Source organism: Aspergillus saccharolyticus (genome assembly GCF_003184585.1).
Source record: "Aspergillus saccharolyticus JOP 1030-1 unplaced genomic scaffold BP01scaffold_1, whole genome shotgun sequence".
Classification (NCBI taxonomy): domain Eukaryota; kingdom Fungi; phylum Ascomycota; class Eurotiomycetes; order Eurotiales; family Aspergillaceae; genus Aspergillus; species Aspergillus saccharolyticus.
Genome location: NW_020290611.1, coordinates 513,750 through 530,586, shown reverse-complemented (window position 1 = coordinate 530,586; position 16,837 = coordinate 513,750). Strand labels below are relative to the sequence as shown.

Below are 16,837 nucleotides of genomic sequence, written 5' to 3'. Positions count from 1 at the left end.
GAATATTTCTCAATATGCTCATAAGCGTAACTGAACTTGATTACTTGCTTCAATCCAGGGTTGCTGCTTGGGCTGGAGTTGCCACGGCTAAAAGGAGGTTAGTGCTTCGGACTTGGAGATAAACTTCCCTCCCGCTGTCGGTCGCTGTTGACTGACCTTATTTCGAACCGTATTTCAATCAACTTATCCGCACACAGTTCGTGTTTCTTTTGTCTTCATTCTTACCGGGCCTTTGACTGCTGTGTAGGGATTGGTTAGCTTGGTCATTCTCTTGGCCTCTCACCATGTCGACTCCGCAAGTGCGACAGAGAGCATATAGGACACGGACCAAGTCGGGATGTTTGACATGCAAGTGAGCTACTCGCATCATCTCTTGGCGCCAGGCACTCCAGCTAACATACGCTTGTAGGAGTGAGCTGGCTTCCGCTCTTACGAGGGAGATGTGGCTGAATCGACTGGCTGATCGTTTCTCCTACTACAGAGCGACGGATCAAATGCGACGAGACCAGGCCGAGCTGCTTACGGTGTACTTCCACGGGCCGTAAGTGTGACGGCTATGGCACAAATACCCTTTCCCTGACGAATACTTCCCTTCCACGGCCTACGCTTTCTCTTGCAGCCTTTATGCATGCGAGAAGCGAGCGAGAAGTTCGATCGTTCCAGTTCTTCTATGAAAAGACCGTATTCTCCTTAGCGGGTTACTGTGGATCGGAACTGTGGAGCCGCTCAGTATTGCAGGTCAGTCAGTATGAGAAGCCTGTTTGGCACGCGCTGGTCGCTCTCGGTGCCTTGCATGAGAACTTCGAGAATGACCGACAGATCCCCGGCTTCTGGTTTAGTCGAGAGGGACACGATGCTTTTGCCTTGAGGGAGTACCTCGAAGCGATCAGGGCCCTCTTGAGTCCTTCGAGTTCCGGCAGCAGCCTGTCCTTACATGGGAGCGGCACCCATGAAGGGAGGCTCACGGTAGATGTATGCCTTATCTCTGTAGTGCTTTTCGTCTGCTATGAGGTATGTTTCCGACGTGGTTGAGGTTCGGGTCTCAGTGGTTGACTAGTAGTGAAGATCATGTCCAGCCATTATGTGGCAGCGGTTAATCATATTCGCAGTGGGGTGAAGATCCTCGGTGAGGTAACCTACGACCCTAGCACCGGGACATATCATCACCCGTTCCTCAGACCATCCACTGTACCGAGCCTTGAGATTGAGAATCTCCGGGTGCTCCTGCTTAGATTGCACAGGCAGGCCTTTACACTGGTGAGTGATATTCGGTACCTGCCGCGTGGTTGCTCTTGGTCTGGAACGAATACTAATGCCTTCGTAAGACACGAGCTGAAGAGGATGATCCCTCCTCGACTTCCCTGCAATGGACTGGATCTGGATCCGTCAACATACCACCGTGCTTTTCGTCCCTTGCGGAAGCGCGCGACATATACGAGTTCTATAACAGTAGTTTTAGGCATGAGTATCACTCCTTGATTAATGCTATGGCAAGTAGTGGCAGTGCGGATGATCCTGCGGACCTAATTCAGCGCTATACGGTTCTGCTGCAGATGTGGTCCATGGCTTTGGATTGCTTCGAGCAAGCTCGGGGCCTATGCTTGACCGTGAGGGAACAGGCCGGCCTGAAAATCTTGCAGATTCATCGGCTCAGGCACAATTTACTCTTGGACCAGTACAAATCGGGCTTGTCAAAGTCTATCGTATGGGATAGATATAATGCGGTCTTCAAAGAGATTAATTCTTTGGCCGCCTCGGTTGTGGAGATCTCTCGCGGCAATGGCGCCCAGTCTATGTCTCCGGCTCACTCACCAGACTCGCCCTCAAGTCGGCCACCGCTGAATCCGAGCTTTTCGCTCGATCTGGGTATCATCGATTCCCTTTACGATGTTGCTACTTTGTGTCGTGACCCAGTAATCCGCCGGGAGGCTGTGGACATTTTGCGATCGGCATCCCGCCAGGAAGGTGTTTTCAATAGTCACGTCTGTGCAGTTGTTGCAGAAAAGGTCATCGCGTTGGAGGAGAAAGTCGCACTTGAGGGTAGCTTGGATTACTGTCGTGATTCTGCCACGGTTGTGAAGTTGATATCGGAGAACGGCGTCGGTCGGCACGGGACCATCTCTCGGTGCTCTGAGGTGCCTGAAAATGCGCGACTGACCTATGCATATCCTGAATTCGATACTGTTGGGAGGCAGGTCTTTTTGACGATTGGTCAGGATAGCAGGGTGCATGCCAATATACCTTTACAGGCCATGACTGTGATGCTGAATACCGAGGACGTCTAGCATGGTAAATAGGGATCATCAAAATATACAATGAGCAATTAGCAACGGAAACCAACAGTACCACAAAGCTACGTATTCGATTGGTACGAAGCTTAGCCTCCTAAATAGGTCCAGGGTATTGGCAGCAGCTTGCGTATAGCATGATCTTCGAGTCTACTGCACCCCCTCGGTGTTCAAGCAACACAAAATCGTCTATACTGAGAACACAAAAGCTGCGGAGTGACTCAGGGAGAGCTCCTGTGGTAGTATATTAATATAAACCTATTTATGCTGAATTTAATCACAGCAAGGCCTGCTGGCCCAATGGTAAGGCGCTTGACTACGAATCAAGAGATTGCAGGTTCGAGCCCTGCGTAGGTCAATACTTTTTTTCCCCGACATCCCGGGCTCTCCTCCCGTCGAGACTCAACTCTCCTTCCTGATCCGAATGAGATCAACTCAGCCACTTCTCATACTTCCATCATCAACCACACTTCACAAATTCCCGAACTACAATGCACTCCCTACCACTCATCAACCTCCTTCCCGACAAAGTCAAAGTCTACCTGCATCTCACTGTCGTCTGACTGGTGTGTTGGTGTGTTCCGTAACGTCTCCAAACACTTCAGCCTGAGTGGCCAGTTCGGGATCCCGTCTACAATCGGCCTACAGCTCTTCAGCTTGGATCCTTGTTACCAAATCCCGTCCGGTGGATTATGACATGACCGCTCGCTGAGAATCTCACAAGGGTGGTCAAATCACCGCTGCTTAATTTGACGCTGATCTACCAAACACCCTCAACCCCTCACCTCCGGCGTTTGCCCAACATGAGAGGCAGGACGAAGCGAGATGGCCGCCATGTCTCACATGTGAAGGGTAGCAGTTCTTCCTAGTATATGATACTGCATAGCTCTAAATCCGTGGGATTGATAAAGGTTCCGGTCTCCAGCTCGCACTTTTCAGTCATCCTGTGGATGGCGACCATCCATCTCGCTAGCCAACAGACCCTCAACCAATGCCACCCCTGTCCCTCATGGTTCCCGTGAAGCCGAGTGAAGCCGATGCATCGCGCCGCAGTGTGACTGTTGCCTAGTTGAGCTGATAGTCCGCAAACCCAGACGACATAGCGGGACTGCAGCTGAGATTTAGCTCTGCCAAAATACCCTCAAACCTCTCAAACAGATTAACTGCAAGTTAATCATGATGACAGTCGATGATGATAGCAACCTCGCCAGGACCGCCACCTCTCTAGCCATAAGTGCCAGCAGCACCGTCTCTACTCCGACAGGACTCGCAAGACTCTGCACAGACCTCATTGGATTTTCACACTGCACAGCACCATGCTTCACCTACTTGAAATTGTCGCCACGCTCGTTGGCGCGTACCTAATCAAAGTCATTCTGACCCACAGGAAGCTCCCAGCACCACTTCCTCCGGGGCCCAGACGGAAGCCCCTCATTGGAAATCTACTCGACCTTCCTCCCTCTGGCGGACTGGACTGGGTACACTGGCATAAATTCAAGGAGCAATATGGTGCGTAATTGAGATTTACGACTTGTGACATAACTAACGACCTACTTAGGCCCAATCAGCTCCACCAGAGTCCTTGGAGAGACATTTATCATTATCAATGAGGCGCAGATCGCCGTGGAATTGCTGGAGAAGCGCTCAGCCATACATTCCAGCAGGCCGCAGGGACAATTCAATCATATGTGAGCTTACAAAAGATAGTACACTACGTAGATTGGGACTGATAATTGGCCCAGGTCCGGCTACAGTGATGTTACCAGTGCCATGGCATACACAGACACGCTGAAGGTCCATCGAAAGCTGTTGCACAAACAAGTCGGATCCGTGAACTCTGTCGCTCGCTTCAATAGGGTCCAGGAGGCCGAGGTAGGGCGCTTCATGCTGCGGTCGCTCGACGCACCGCAGGATTTGATTGCTCATATCCGGAAGTAAGTTGACACCGAATGCTGAGACCCGGGAGAGATTTGCAAACCGAACTAATAAAGATAGGTTGGCTGGGGGTGTTATCCTGAAAGTCGCATATGGCTACAACGTTGAACGAGACGGAAGGGATCCTTTCGTTGAGATTGCGAATGATAGCGTAGACAAGTTTGGCAAATCTGTTACTCCAGGCATGTGGCTGGTCGACTTCATTCCTGCTCGTGAGTACCCCTGCTTCATCCCATGGTGCCAATACTGACCTGGCACACATAGTCAAATACATACCAGCTTGGCTTCCTGGGGGTGGGTTTCACCAGACGGCGAAAGAGTTCCGCGTGGCTGCGGACACCATAAGTGCCAAGCCCTATGCCTTCGTTCTCGACCAGATGTCACGCAATGCTCACGTGCCATCGTTTCTATCCGAGCTGTTTGAACGAAACGGCATCCCCGAGCCCGGGACCGAGCAAGAGACGACATTCAAGTGGTCTGCAGCGACATTGTATGGAGCAGGATCTGACACAGTAAGTTCTCGCTGCTTTTGAGTCTCAGAGTGAAGATACTGAATCGCTACAGACTGTCTCCACTCTAGGGAGCTTCTTCCTCGCCCTAGCCTTGTTTCCAGAAGTACAAAAGAAAGCACAGGAGGAGATAGACCGAGTGGTGGGCACAGATCGTCTCCCCGTGTCCGCTGACCGCGAAAACCTTCCATACATCCAGGCTGTAGTGAAGGAAGCCTTCCGCTGGCATCCAGTCGTGCCAATGGGCCTCGTGCATCAGTCGACTGAGGAGGATACATGGGGTGGATATTACATCCCTAAGGGGTCTCAGATTCTGCCCAACATCTGGTGAGTTCTATATGAGCCTTCCTGATTGCTCCTGACACTGACTTGATCCAGGGCCTTCTTGCATGATCCAGCCACCTATCCCGACCCAGGCGCTTTCAAACCCGAGCGATTTCTTGAAACCGAAGACCACCGTCCGGAGCGTGACCCGCATTTCCTAGCATTTGGATTCGGGCGACGCGTGTGCCCTGGGCGAACTATCGCAGATGCAACCGCTTATATTACTATAGCGCAGTCTCTAGCCGTGTTCAACTTCGCGAAGCCCATCAGAGACGGCAAAGAAGTTGAGCTGAAGCCGGCATTTCTGCCCGGAGTGATCAGTCACCCGGCACCGTACGAGATTAGCATCAAGCCTAGAAAAAAACAGCATGAGGCACTTATCCGGGCAGTGGAGACAAAGTACCGGTGGGAAAAGAGTCATGCGGAGGAGTTGAATCGGGTAGCTTCTTAGTGTGACTGAGGGAGCCCGCGTCATTGTCACCACAAAACGTAAGCAGCAACGTCACTTTTGACAAAAGTCCAAACTATGACTCAAATTGGACAAGAGAATATCAGAAATTTGAAATTGCTTTCTGCTATCTTCTCCCAGGCATCCGAATCGTGTACTAGTAGACTCTTCAAGCCAGAGAGGAAAGACCCCTCGCAATCATATCCAGTTCCCAAAGCACGCAGACAAACCCATGTCGCACAACTTCCTAGCTTTCGAGGTCCAACACCCGATCCGTGGCAAGGCATAGCTCTCCCTCCACCATCTACCCTACTAGATGATGTCATGTAAAGAGTGAATTGACATCACGAGGTGCAGCATATGCAACGCTGGAGCGGGAGGCACGAACAGTACGAACAGTACGAGCAGCACGGATGGCATGGATGGCACGGATGGCGCTCGCAACAGATCCCGCAGCTACAGGCACCCCCCACCATCGCAGACGATTCCACAGCAGCGCCGGGATCAGAACCAGCTGCAGCCGCATTGGCTCTAGTATGACTGGTACGAACGGCGTCCGCATCAGGACTCAAGGGGGTTGGGGCGGCGCTGGCATGGTCAGCACGAACGACCCACTTACAACGGGGCTCACAGCAGTCTCACTCACAGTCGCAGCGCTGGCACAACCGGTGCGAACAGCAATGGCAACAGGATTCGATTCGCACCCTCCCCCCACAGCATCTGCAGCCGTCGCAACATTTGCAGCCTTCCCTCGCAGCCATCAACAGCAGCACTGGTATGATGCGGTGCACTGGCACTGGCACTCGCAACCCGCTTTCGCAACTGTAGCAACCACCAGCTCTCTCTTCTCTTGCAGCCCCCGGCCGTCAAATTTGCTCCCGTCACCATTACAGCAGCAGGATCTGAACCAGACTCCACAGCAGCCACTAGACACCCCTCGATCACCGCCTACCATGAATCTCCAATGATGACCATCAGCGTCTTCGTCAGTCGTCGTCAGGAATCGGGTTCGAGCTTTTTTTTCCCGGGGGAAGGGAGAGCAGCAGTCTTTCCAGGGCTTCGGACATCCGGGCGAGTATCGCCGAGTATGGCCGAGGGCTTAGGGCCAGTAGTCCCGTAGGGCGGCCGGGGTGCTTGTGGTGGTGGTGTGATCTGAGGGGAGCTCTTGATTGGGGGAGAGAGCAGGGAGAATTGAAGAGTTGATATCGCTGGTCTAGACCTCGTGTAAGCTGGGTTTTTCGTTTACAGGAGCCTTGGTCAGCTTCTGAGCTTAGAGTGTGATATTATTCCAATGGCCCAAGGCATATATATCTATGCTCTCTGCGTAGTGATGGGAACTGTGCTCATCTGAAGAGGCGATGTTCTAGAAAATGTGCTTGAGGGTGCAAAGCTTGGCCTCGCTTTGGTGTCATTGGTGAGTTACTATTTCTGGGTTTATCTCCAAGGTGCTCCCCAAGGATGGAATACGATTTTCTGGGTGAAGACGATTTCTGAGATTGAATGGTTTAGTATAAATATATACAGAAGGTTGGGCACGGAGTATCGGTAGGGTCATCTTCCTCGTCCGGCGAGGAGAAGCTGAGAGTGGGTAGAGTCTATTCAGCTGAATGAGGGGAAAGGGTATCTATCAGGTGTCGTGATCTTTGGAAACATGAGTCATCGGCAGCCAGCTGCTGGGGAATGTGATCGAGCGCCAATAGAACGAGGTCATTGCGGCAAAAGCATAAAAGGGGGTCGTGACGGTGTTGGTGTACAGGGCCATTCACGGTGAACGAAGTGAAGCAGGCAGTATTTCGAAGTCGATGTCCAAGAGTGGAATAAGCCTAGCCAAGTCCACCCAGTTAGTCCAGTCAGAGATGAACCCTAGGGAGTAGCAAACATACCTCCCAGCCATATACCATAGCAAGTTCAAAACAAGGAAGATCAAGCCAATAACGAGAACTGTCAGTGTAGCACGTTAGGATCCCTCCATTCGACAAGTCCCTCGGACTATAGGAAGAGCGAGCGCAGCACATACCTTCATACCCGCAAGACCTCGCCCGTTGCAGCCGGTCCCGCTTCTTCAACCAAATCGGAATCAGATCCTTCTGGCAGGTCTCCCCGTCAATGACGAGACACCCGCGGGGAGACCGCAGACACTCGAGATGCCGGCGTCGGCGCTCCATGATGCGGCGCACGCGCGCGTTGCAGAACGACTCGTCTGTGCGGAACGAGCACTTCTCCATCGGACACTCCAGCTTGCGCTCGAAGCGCTCCACCAGCCAGTCGACCTTGAGGTGCACGCCCGTGTAGACGAGCGAATAGAAGTGGCGGCAGGTGTGTTTCAGGGCTAGCGCGTCGGGGTAGGAGAGGTAGGACGCGACTTGGAGGTGGAGCTCATTGGGGAGGTCCATGAGGGTGATGGGAGGTTGATTACTTGGGGATTTGGTGTCCATATTGTTCATGATGAGATAGTGCAATGGTGGGGCTTCCTTGATGAATTGGAGGGGCTATATGGTTGTTGCTATCGCGGATTTTGAGTATGTAGTATGTATATGGAAAAAAAAATTGCGGGGTTTCTTCAAGTGGGCAATGGCTGGATTGCGGATTGCGGATTGCAGCGCTCGCCAATTCTGTGTTGAAGATCTGATTGATTTTGATATATGCTAGTATATTGTGCGATTAGATTCCCTTATATATAGCTTGTGGTCATTGTTGTTGCCTGCCGATCTGCGATCAAGACTTGCACAGCAGTGTGGCTGATCCGAGTGTGATGGATAGGCAACAGGAATGCTGGGTCGGTGGAGTAGTAGTTTGCTTGTGCTATTTTGAGGAACTGTCGATCCATGCAGATTATCACAAGCTCCGATTAGCTGAAGCGAAAGAGGCAGCAGGTAACTCAATTCATGACGGACTGCACTGAGTCGTGAGTGGCTCCTCAGCACCGCAAAGTCAGGAGTACTAGACATGGTGTGGGTGTGTATCTTTAGAGGAGTTGGTAGTATGTGACAACAAGAGGCTAATCGATAAGGGAGGCTGGCGATTCAGGCAACAACCGGCATTAACATTCAAACACGTCAAACAGAGCTTCCCCGCTTCAGTGCTGCCTCACACCGCCTGCCCTTACCGATATGTCTTTGCCTCAGCAACTATCTACTTAGTTATCCGTACTTCATCAATCCATTATCGTCATTATCGTCGAAATTCACCACAAGAGCCTTAAACCCTCCTCGACCACACTATCAATACAACCACTTCGACGACCCACCCTCTACAAACAACCCACCCACTCAGACTCAATCTCCTCAAAGCTACACCCAACCAAACGAACCCACCCCAGAAATGAGCAACAAAGATTCCGCCTACGGCGGCGCCCCGGCCTCGGACACGGCCTTCCGCAAGACATGGGACCGTGACGAATACGCCAAAAAAGCCGCAGCAGATGAGACGCGCCGCAAAGAAGAGGCCAAGGCGCGGTATGAGGCCAAGCTGCTGGGCAAGAAGTGGCACGCGCCCGTCGACTACAGCACGCTGGAGGCGACGACCTCGCGCACGCAGCGGCTGGACGTCGCCTCCATGGTGGGCAAGACGACCATGGTGGCGGCGGGGTCGGCGGTGGGCAAGCGCGGCCGCGGCGCGGGGTTCTACTGTGCTGACTGCGACCTCACCTTCAAGGATAATCTGCAGCTGGTGGAGCATCTGAACAGCAAGCAGCATCTGATTGCGACGGGTCAGAGCGGGGAGGTTGCTGTGGCCACCGTGGAGGATGTGCGCATGCGGCTGCGCATGTTGGCACACCGGAAGAGAGAGCGCGAGGAGGAGGAGCGGCGCGCCTGGCAGTTGGATCTCGGGCAGCGGTTGAAGGAGCGCGAGGAGCTGGATGCCAAGGAGCGCGAGGAGAAGCGGAGGAAACGGAATGAGAAGAGGCGCAAGGGAGGGGAGAATGGGGTGAAACAGGAGGACGAGGGCTGGGAGGGCCGATTAGGGATCATCGCATAGACAGGCATATGTGATTCTTGGGTTCTTTTTGTCTTTTGGTGGCAAGAATAAGGCGGGCGGATCATGCTGGCGAAGTGTTGTTTGGAAGCTCAAGTATACCCACGGCGTTATAATTATTCAGGTTGACGGCTCTCTATCTCTCCCAGAGATTGAACTCTGCTTATCCAGCCACATTTATAAATCATTGATGATATCCATGTCAGAAATAACACAAGCACAACCGTTACGGACCGCATCTCTATGTGACAAAATGCTGGAAGATTTGTGCCCCTCAAGAAAACAGAACAGAAAAAACCCCATGAGAATCAAGTAACCAAAGCCCTTTGCCCATGATCCATCCCAAAGACTCCTGACCGTTTGTACCCGTTAGACACCAATCAATCCATACACTCAATACCTTCCAACACGCGCATCGCCCGAGCACCCTCCTTCTCGAATTGACTAACCAACCTCTCACATTCGCGTTTGAGTCTCTCTTCGCCATTCTGTGCGTTCCACCTGATCCATTCTTCGACTGTCATCTTCTTCTCTAGACTGCTCAGTTCGCCCTTAGTGCTGTTCAAGATATCGGAGAAGTCGACATTTTCCGTATCGCTCTTGCCAGCCAGAATAATAGAATCGATATCAATGGGAATCCACGGATGCGTGGTGTTGAGAAAGCCCGTGTTCGCAGCCCGTTTGGACGGCGAGGGTGTACTGGCGGCAAATGGGATCCGGGCTGCCTGCTGCTTAGAGGGTGAGGGAACAAAGAGTCGAGATGTAGGTGGTTTTAGTGACGGCTTTAGAGAAGGAGGGTGGTTTTCGGCATCAGATGATTGAGGCGACAGCGAAGGAGTAGTCTTGGACGGCGATGGCAGAGGCGAGTAGGTTTCTGGTTCCTGTTCGCTTTCATCGTCTGGGTTGGCACTTTCTGACCTCGGGTGGCCTTGTGAGTTGCGCGACTCAACGAGTGACGTCGCATATTGTTTCTCCTTCGGGATATCACTGTATCTCTCGACAGTCTTAGGAGGGACTCTCGATGACCTGCGTCTTGCAGATTGCTGCACAGGCGTCTGCACTTGTGGTTCTTCTTGCTCGGGTTGTCCCAGAAGCGTCTGGCCATCCATGTCAAGAACCGTCTCTTCGATCTCGCTTGCAGCATGTTCTTCTTGAGTAATCTCGGCAGGGCCTTCTTCTGATTTCCTGGACTTCTTCTGCTTCTCGGTCGACTCCTTCCTATTAAGCCTCATCTTCCCATCCTCTTCCTCCGCCTCTCCCTCAGGTTCCCTGCTTGGAGCCCTCGCCGCGATTTCTACAGACACAAACGACTCATGTCTCTGTTTGTTAACTTGCTCTTGACTGGAGATGTCGGATTCTTGAAGCTGATCTTCTTCTAGCTCTTCCTGATGCCCTTCTTCTTGAGGTTCAGCTTTGACAGTAGTCGAGTTTCTCGCGCTCTGCCGTTTGCTCGAACGTCTCGTTTGCCGTGATTCTTGAACTGGCGGTTGAGGCTTCGGTGACTGCTGTGGTTCTGGCTCCTCAACAGGCTGAGGCTCGACTTCCACGCTGTGCTCTTCTGTATGCTCAACCGGCTCTGGGGCCGGTTTCGTTTTCTTCTTGGACTTCGACTTTTTGGGCGGCTTCGGTGCTGGTTCCTCGATAGGCGCCTCGACGTTAGTCTTTTCGAGCTCTGAATGGGCCTCAACTACTGTTTCAGGTTCTGGATCCCGGGGCTCCTCGGACGCAGCAGGAACCTTAGATGTCGTCGAACCAACGGACACATTTCGGCTCTTGGTCGCAGTCTTCTTCTTGCTCGTACCGCGACCCTTCTTCGGTTTCTCCTCTTCACGGAACTCCTCGAGAGGCACACTTTCTGTGACGGCTTCGGGTTGTTCCTCGTATTCCTGTTGTTGAGCACTAACTCGTGTTTTGGTTGCTCTTTTCTTCGCTGGGGGCTCGGGTTTCTGCTCTACCTCTGCTTCAACGTTTACTTCATCCTTGACGAGGTCCTCACTTGTTCTCTTCTTGCCTCGGGTGCGTTTCGCCTTAGGCGGTTCTGGCTGGCTCTGATATGTGCTGTCCATGTCCATTTGGCTTCCCAGATCAATTTGCTCGTCCTTCTTCTTAGATTTAGACTTGGACTTGGTTGACTTTTTTGACGACTTGGATTTCGTGGTTGATTGAGATATAGCGCTTTGGTCCATTGAATCGTCAACTTCAGGCACAGGTGCCTCTGAGAGAGTGGACTGGGTCGAGAGACGGGCCGCCTTTGAGACTCGCCCCTTTTTTGCGCGGGGATTCTTTGCTTTCTTGGTAGTAGGAGGTTGAGCGAACACAAAGAAAGAACAGTCCGAGGACCGACGGTAATGTTCATCGCTAACACACGAGTCAGCCATTGCAAAGATAGAAAGAGCGAGTCAGACGTACAATGGATCATCTTTCGGCTCCCAGCCATCGAGCGACAATTTACAATAGGCACAAGTGGCCAGGTCGTTGCTCTCTTCATTCGGGCAAAAGTACCATCCGCCTTCAACCATCTATACAGCAGCATGTCAGTGCTGCCGGTATAACAGCGATTGTCGCGCTCGCATTGCTAGGAGACCTAAGCTCATACCTTGTCTGACTGACATGTCCAGCCCCGCTTTCCATCGTGAGGCCATGCTTCGCCGAAGGTAGCCTGTCTTGCCTGTACGATGCGCTCGCTGGTCGGATCTTCAATCTCGGCGGGATTGGAACTGTGCTCTTGAATTTCCATCATGACAGCCCATCCACAGTCCGGCGCATGCTTCAAATGCTCCGTGATTGGGTTGTCCTCCTCCTCCCAGCCGTCTAGCGCTCTCCGGCACAAGAAACATATCGTATTGTCCGGATTCGTTTCGTAGGGATGATAGAAGAATCCTGCATGCGCAAGCTATGGGATGCGGAGATCAGCGATCGGGAATCCGGCGGGGATACCTGGTTGAATTACCTCTGCTGGTGATGGCCTACTGTGAGGCCAAGCAATAGGCTCTGCGGACGTGAGGGATGATCTCCGTTGCTCAGGGTACAAGACCCGATCAAAACTAGAGAGACGAGCGGCAAATGTCTCCATTTCCTGAGCCATGACTGAAGATATTATGACATTGAGACGGACTGTCTATCAAGGTTGTTCAAAATGCGACGCTCAACAAGCGCCCTCTTTTGTTTACAGCCTTGTTTGGGTGGGCGGGAACGCGCCGCGGAGAAGCGCAAGCCACGTGATGAGCCGGAGGCGTAAGCTGTGGCTGGTATTTATTGAACTGTGGCTGGTGTCGGGCAGTTTCCTCATCCGGAGCCCAAATTGTCGTGGTTTGAAGGGCCGAGAACATCAGCCGAAGCAGAGGAAGGCCGGAGTACGTCAGACGGGGACTCCCTCTTCTCCGTCTCCTCTCCGTCTCCTCCCCCCAAAAGTCCCCCCATCTGTCCGCAAGTTGTCTCGGCTTCGATTCTTGAAATTGTTATTGTTGTTGCGGCCCTTGTATATCTCTTCCATTTCATTTCTTCTTTCTCACCACCATTCTATCATTGTCCTTATTGATCTCTTTTCACACTTACCGTACCTTTCATCTCTTCAGCTGCCTTTGACCATGATTTGAGACCGTGACTCTGATGCTCCTTGAATTGTGCGACACTTACAGCCCCCGCTGTGCTCTTTTCTCTCCCTGCCGGAAACCGCGACAATGCGCGCCACTGTAAGTAGTGTCTGACTGGATTTGCTCCCGAGAGACTCTCTTAATACCTAATATCATTCGCCTATAGAACCTCTTTCTGAATAACAGTTCAGGCTCCTACGTGCGCCTGCGCCTGAGTAAACCGCGAAGTCCATGCTCCTTCCGTTCTTTTTCCAATGATCCCTCCGCAGCCTCAAGTTCTCATGGATTCTCATCGCCTTATAACCGGAGCGCTCTTCAAAGAAGTAATGGCCAATGCCTGAATACGACTGACCATGGGCTCTTGCTGCCCTCGTCGGCTGCACCATTCTCCACTTCTTCACAACGTCCCGATCCCGGCGACTGGGATGTGAACCCGAATCTGGCTATCTCAGATTTCGCGGAGTTGCCATCAAAAGATTTTGGCGTCAATCAACATATGATAATCAACCAGGAATTCAAGGAAGCTCTACGGCAAATCCTGTGGCAATTCCGTGCTCCTATTCGGTACGCCTTCGCCTATGGATCAGGCGTCTTTCAGCAGACCGGGAGTGCCCCTGGCTCTGGTAAATGTCATCCCGCAGCCCCAACGGCTATCAAGAACATGCAACAGGGGAATGGCAAAATGATCGACTTCATTTTTGGCGTATCCTATACACAGCATTGGCACTCATTGAATTTGGCCCAGCACCGAGATCATTATTCCGGATTGGGTTCTTTGGGCTCGTACGCGGTGTCGCAGGTGCAGGACCGATTCGGGGCGGGTGTATACTTCAACCCCTTCGTCACGGTCAATGGCACTTTAATCAAATATGGTGTGGTCAACATTGATACCCTGTGCCGGGATCTGAGCCAGTGGGATACCTTATACATTGCTGGTCGCCTACAGAAGCCAGTCAAGATCCTGCGCGACCACCCTAAAGTGCGACTAGCAAACCAAATGAACTTACTGTCTGCGGTTCGCGTGGCCCTTCTGTTGTTGCCCGCAGAGTTCACTGAGTTTCAGCTGTACAGCACCATTGCTGGAATCAGTTACATGGGCGACCTTCGCATGTCACTGCCGGCAGAGGACCCTCGCAAGGTCAACAACATCGTTTCCTCACAAATGGCGAACTTCAGACGGCTCTATGCCCCACTCATTGAGAATCTCCCCAATGTGACCTTCAATGACCCTCGGTGTACTCAGGCAGATTGGATTGACGACCCGGACACGAATGTGCGGCTTACTCAGGATATGGACCCTGTCAAGCGAGGCAACATGGTTCGCCGCCTTCCCGACGCCTTCCGCGAGAAGCTGTACTTTCAGTTCCAGTCGCTTTATCAAATCCCGCGCGCGGAATTCAATAAGATGATGAAGGAGAACAATGACAGTGATGAGATTGTGCGCCGGAGGCAGGGTGGTCCATTCGAGCAGCGCATTGCCGCCGACCAAGAGCTCCCAAAGGAAGTGCAGGCGGCAATCAGCAAGACCATCCGTTGGCCAAGTACCGTCCAGTCCATCAAGGGCTTGGTGACTTCTGGATTTGGCAGGACCGTACATTACCTCTGGGAGAAGGTTGAGAAGTTCCGGAAGTCAGGCAAAAAGAGTGCCTCGTCCGATGCCCCTTCGGCGAAGACTACTAAGAAAGAGTAAGGATCGAATGTCGCGGATTGTTGCATCACAATATAACCCCCCGGGCTATCTTGTTTCAAAGCGCGGGTAACGTTTTATATAGACACATCGGGGATATGGTTGAAGGCATAGTGAGGCGTTGGTGATTGAATATGGTTTCGGTTGGGACATCTGTATCTAGTATATCTTCAAGGTCCCCGATACCGGAAGAAAGGACGACATGAAGACGATGTATAGAAAACTTGATGTGCAATAAATATACAGTTAGAGTATAGTGATTCTACGCTGATACATTGTTCAATACTACCTTGGCACGCAGATCCCCTCGCGCAGGTATTGTACCCAGTACAAATTGCAGTCAATACAAAAAATCCCAGGCTAGATGAAAGAGGTTTTCCTGGTGAGTCACTCGTCATTTACAGAGAGGTATGATAGCCTAGCAAGCAAGCATTAACTAGTACATTGAACGGGAGGATGGAAGGAGTCATAGTGTGTATGTAGTATATAAGCGGTGCCTGGAACCCACATCCGACACCGGTTCCGCCGATTGCCTTCCCCCGCCGCCACTTCTCTCCTCTCGACTTTCTCTTCCACTTCAGAAAGAGATTTCTTCTTTGTCGCTATCACCAGTCCGTCAAGATGGCTGCGCGAAACTCCCCCTTTGACCTTTCCAAATGCGTGCGCCCCAACATCCTCAAGTTACAACCTTATCGTTGCGCCCGAGAGTATGTTCTGCCCCTCGCTGTCAGGAAACATCTCCCGTAACCGGACTAATGAGTCAGTGACTACAAGGACGACGGAACGAACGTCTTGCTCGACGCCAACGAGAATGCCTACGGTCCGGGTCTCGCCTTGGATTCCGAAGGTGCTCTCCAGCATTCGACTGGATCGTCCAAGCCCGAAATCGACTTTCTCGGATTGAACCGCTATCCGGACCCGTAAGTCTCCGCGGAGATGACTCCCTCGAACTGCAATCCCCCTGCACCGTTACCGCGCATCACTTGGAGGCTTTCGGATTGCTGAGAGAAGACGTTTAATAGTCACCAGATTGAACTGAAGCAATTGTTCTGCAATCTCCGCAACACCCACCACCACACCCAGAAGACCCTCCGCCCGGAAAGCCTCTTCGTCGGCGTCGGATCTGATGAGGCGATCGATGCACTCCTGCGCTGCTTCTGCGTACCAGGCAAGGATAAGATCCTGACGTGCCCCCCTACGTATGGCATGTACAGTGTCAGCGCACAGACCAATGATGTGGAGATTGTGCAGGTACCACTGGACGTCAACAACGGCTTCCAGCTGCAGCCGGACAAGATCAATGAGACTCTGTCGGCGGATCCATCGATCAAGCTGGTGTACATCTGCTCGCCTGGCAACCCCACTGCCAACCTCATTAAGAAGTCGGACATTCAGAAGGTGCTGGAGCACCCGACGTGGAACGGGGTCGTGGTAGTAGACGAGGCATACATCGACTTCGCGCCTGAGGGCTCGAGTCTGGCCGAATGGGTCAACGAGTGGCCCAACCTGGCGGTCATGCAGACGTTGAGCAAGGCCTTTGGCCTGGCGGGCATCCGGCTGGGCGTGTGTTTCACGAGCCCTCCGATCGCGAAGTTGTTGAACAGCCTCAAAGCGCCCTACAATATCTCCAGCCCCACGAGTGCGCTTGCGACGGCGGCGCTGTCCCCGACTCACCGGGTTGTGATGGAGAAATACCGCGATTTGATTGTCGCCCAGCGCGACCGCCTGGTGCAGGAACTGCCGCAGGTGCCCGGCATTGGGCGCTTCCGCGGCGGACAGGCGGCCAACTTCCTTCTGGTGGAGATCCTAGACAAGCCGGCCGGTGAAGGCGGCAAGCCCAGTAATGTGATCGCCCAGGCGGCCTATGAAGCCATGGCTGAGAAGCGTGGGGTTGTGGTGCGCTTCCGGGGCAAGGAACTCGGATGCGAGGGCTGTCTCCGAATCACCGTAGGCACGGAGGAGGAAGTCACCAGATTCTTGCAGGAGATCAGAGCTGTTCTCGTTGGCCTCCACAAGGGGGAGAGTATCCAATCCGTGAGGGAATAGATGAGCCAGAAATTGATTCTAGGCAGATAACT

The 16,837-nt window shown here is 52.6% G+C and overlaps 8 protein-coding genes and 1 non-coding gene across 9 annotated transcripts; 7 read left to right on the top strand and 2 right to left on the bottom strand.

The window, feature by feature from the left end:
- Window positions 1-284: 284 nt before the first annotated feature.
- BP01DRAFT_370376 (Zn(II)2Cys6 transcription factor domain-containing protein) lies at window positions 285-2,285 on the top strand (the record flags this gene model as incomplete). Its single annotated transcript, XM_025576601.1, has 5 exons — window positions 285-352; window positions 410-411; window positions 482-1,011; window positions 1,066-1,449; window positions 1,533-2,285. The coding sequence occupies 5 exons, from the start codon at window positions 285-287 to the stop codon at window positions 2,283-2,285; spliced, it is 1,737 nt and encodes a 578-aa protein (XP_025435705.1).
- Window positions 2,286-2,574: 289 nt separating this feature from the next.
- Window positions 2,575-2,646, top strand: BP01DRAFT_t11. Its single transcript has one exon. It is a non-coding gene; the product is annotated as a tRNA-Arg (tRNA).
- Window positions 2,647-3,604: 958 nt separating this feature from the next.
- Window positions 3,605-5,507, top strand: BP01DRAFT_286119 (cytochrome P450; the record flags this gene model as incomplete). The annotated part of the gene is made up of 7 exons (XM_025571459.1): window positions 3,605-3,797; window positions 3,847-3,976; window positions 4,031-4,222; window positions 4,284-4,435; window positions 4,488-4,735; window positions 4,788-5,059; window positions 5,111-5,507. 7 exons carry the CDS (start codon window positions 3,605-3,607, stop codon window positions 5,505-5,507), a joined length of 1,584 nt encoding a protein of 527 aa, XP_025435704.1.
- Window positions 5,508-5,712: 205 nt separating this feature from the next.
- Window positions 5,713-6,989, top strand: BP01DRAFT_3946 (uncharacterized protein). Its single transcript, XM_025578336.1, has 2 exons — window positions 5,713-6,213; window positions 6,288-6,989. The coding sequence occupies exons 1-2, from the start codon at window positions 5,918-5,920 to the stop codon at window positions 6,622-6,624; spliced, it is 633 nt and encodes a 210-aa protein (XP_025435703.1). The 5' UTR covers window positions 5,713-5,917; the 3' UTR covers window positions 6,625-6,989.
- BP01DRAFT_3935 (F-box protein) lies at window positions 6,870-8,048 on the bottom strand. The gene is made up of 3 exons (XM_025578241.1): window positions 7,522-8,048; window positions 7,388-7,445; window positions 6,870-7,327 (listed from the first exon to the last, which is right to left on the bottom strand). Exons 1-3 carry the CDS (start codon window positions 7,946-7,948, stop codon window positions 7,267-7,269), a joined length of 546 nt encoding a protein of 181 aa, XP_025435702.1. The 5' UTR covers window positions 7,949-8,048; the 3' UTR covers window positions 6,870-7,266.
- A 617-nt stretch (window positions 8,049-8,665) lies between these two features.
- BP01DRAFT_352275 (U4/U6-U5 snRNP complex subunit SNU23) lies at window positions 8,666-9,715 on the top strand. The gene has a single exon (XM_025573908.1). It carries the CDS (start codon window positions 8,826-8,828, stop codon window positions 9,480-9,482), a length of 657 nt encoding a protein of 218 aa, XP_025435701.1. The 5' UTR covers window positions 8,666-8,825; the 3' UTR covers window positions 9,483-9,715.
- On the bottom strand, window positions 9,708-12,629 carry BP01DRAFT_309646 (uncharacterized protein). The gene is made up of 4 exons (XM_025572391.1): window positions 12,430-12,629; window positions 12,076-12,372; window positions 11,889-11,998; window positions 9,708-11,837 (listed from the first exon to the last, which is right to left on the bottom strand). The coding sequence occupies exons 1-4, from the start codon at window positions 12,562-12,564 to the stop codon at window positions 9,860-9,862; spliced, it is 2,520 nt and encodes an 839-aa protein (XP_025435700.1). The 5' UTR covers window positions 12,565-12,629; the 3' UTR covers window positions 9,708-9,859.
- A 248-nt stretch (window positions 12,630-12,877) lies between these two features.
- Window positions 12,878-15,011, top strand: BP01DRAFT_309644 (phosphatidate cytidylyltransferase). Its single transcript, XM_025572390.1, has 2 exons — window positions 12,878-13,171; window positions 13,239-15,011. The coding sequence occupies exons 1-2, from the start codon at window positions 13,160-13,162 to the stop codon at window positions 14,760-14,762; spliced, it is 1,536 nt and encodes a 511-aa protein (XP_025435699.1). The 5' UTR covers window positions 12,878-13,159; the 3' UTR covers window positions 14,763-15,011.
- A 369-nt stretch (window positions 15,012-15,380) lies between these two features.
- On the top strand, window positions 15,381-16,805 carry BP01DRAFT_286868 (histidinol-phosphate transaminase; the record flags this gene model as incomplete). Its single annotated transcript, XM_025571481.1, has 3 exons — window positions 15,381-15,466; window positions 15,524-15,679; window positions 15,782-16,805. 3 exons carry the CDS (start codon window positions 15,381-15,383, stop codon window positions 16,803-16,805), a joined length of 1,266 nt encoding a protein of 421 aa, XP_025435698.1.
- Window positions 16,806-16,837: the final 32 nt, after the last annotated feature.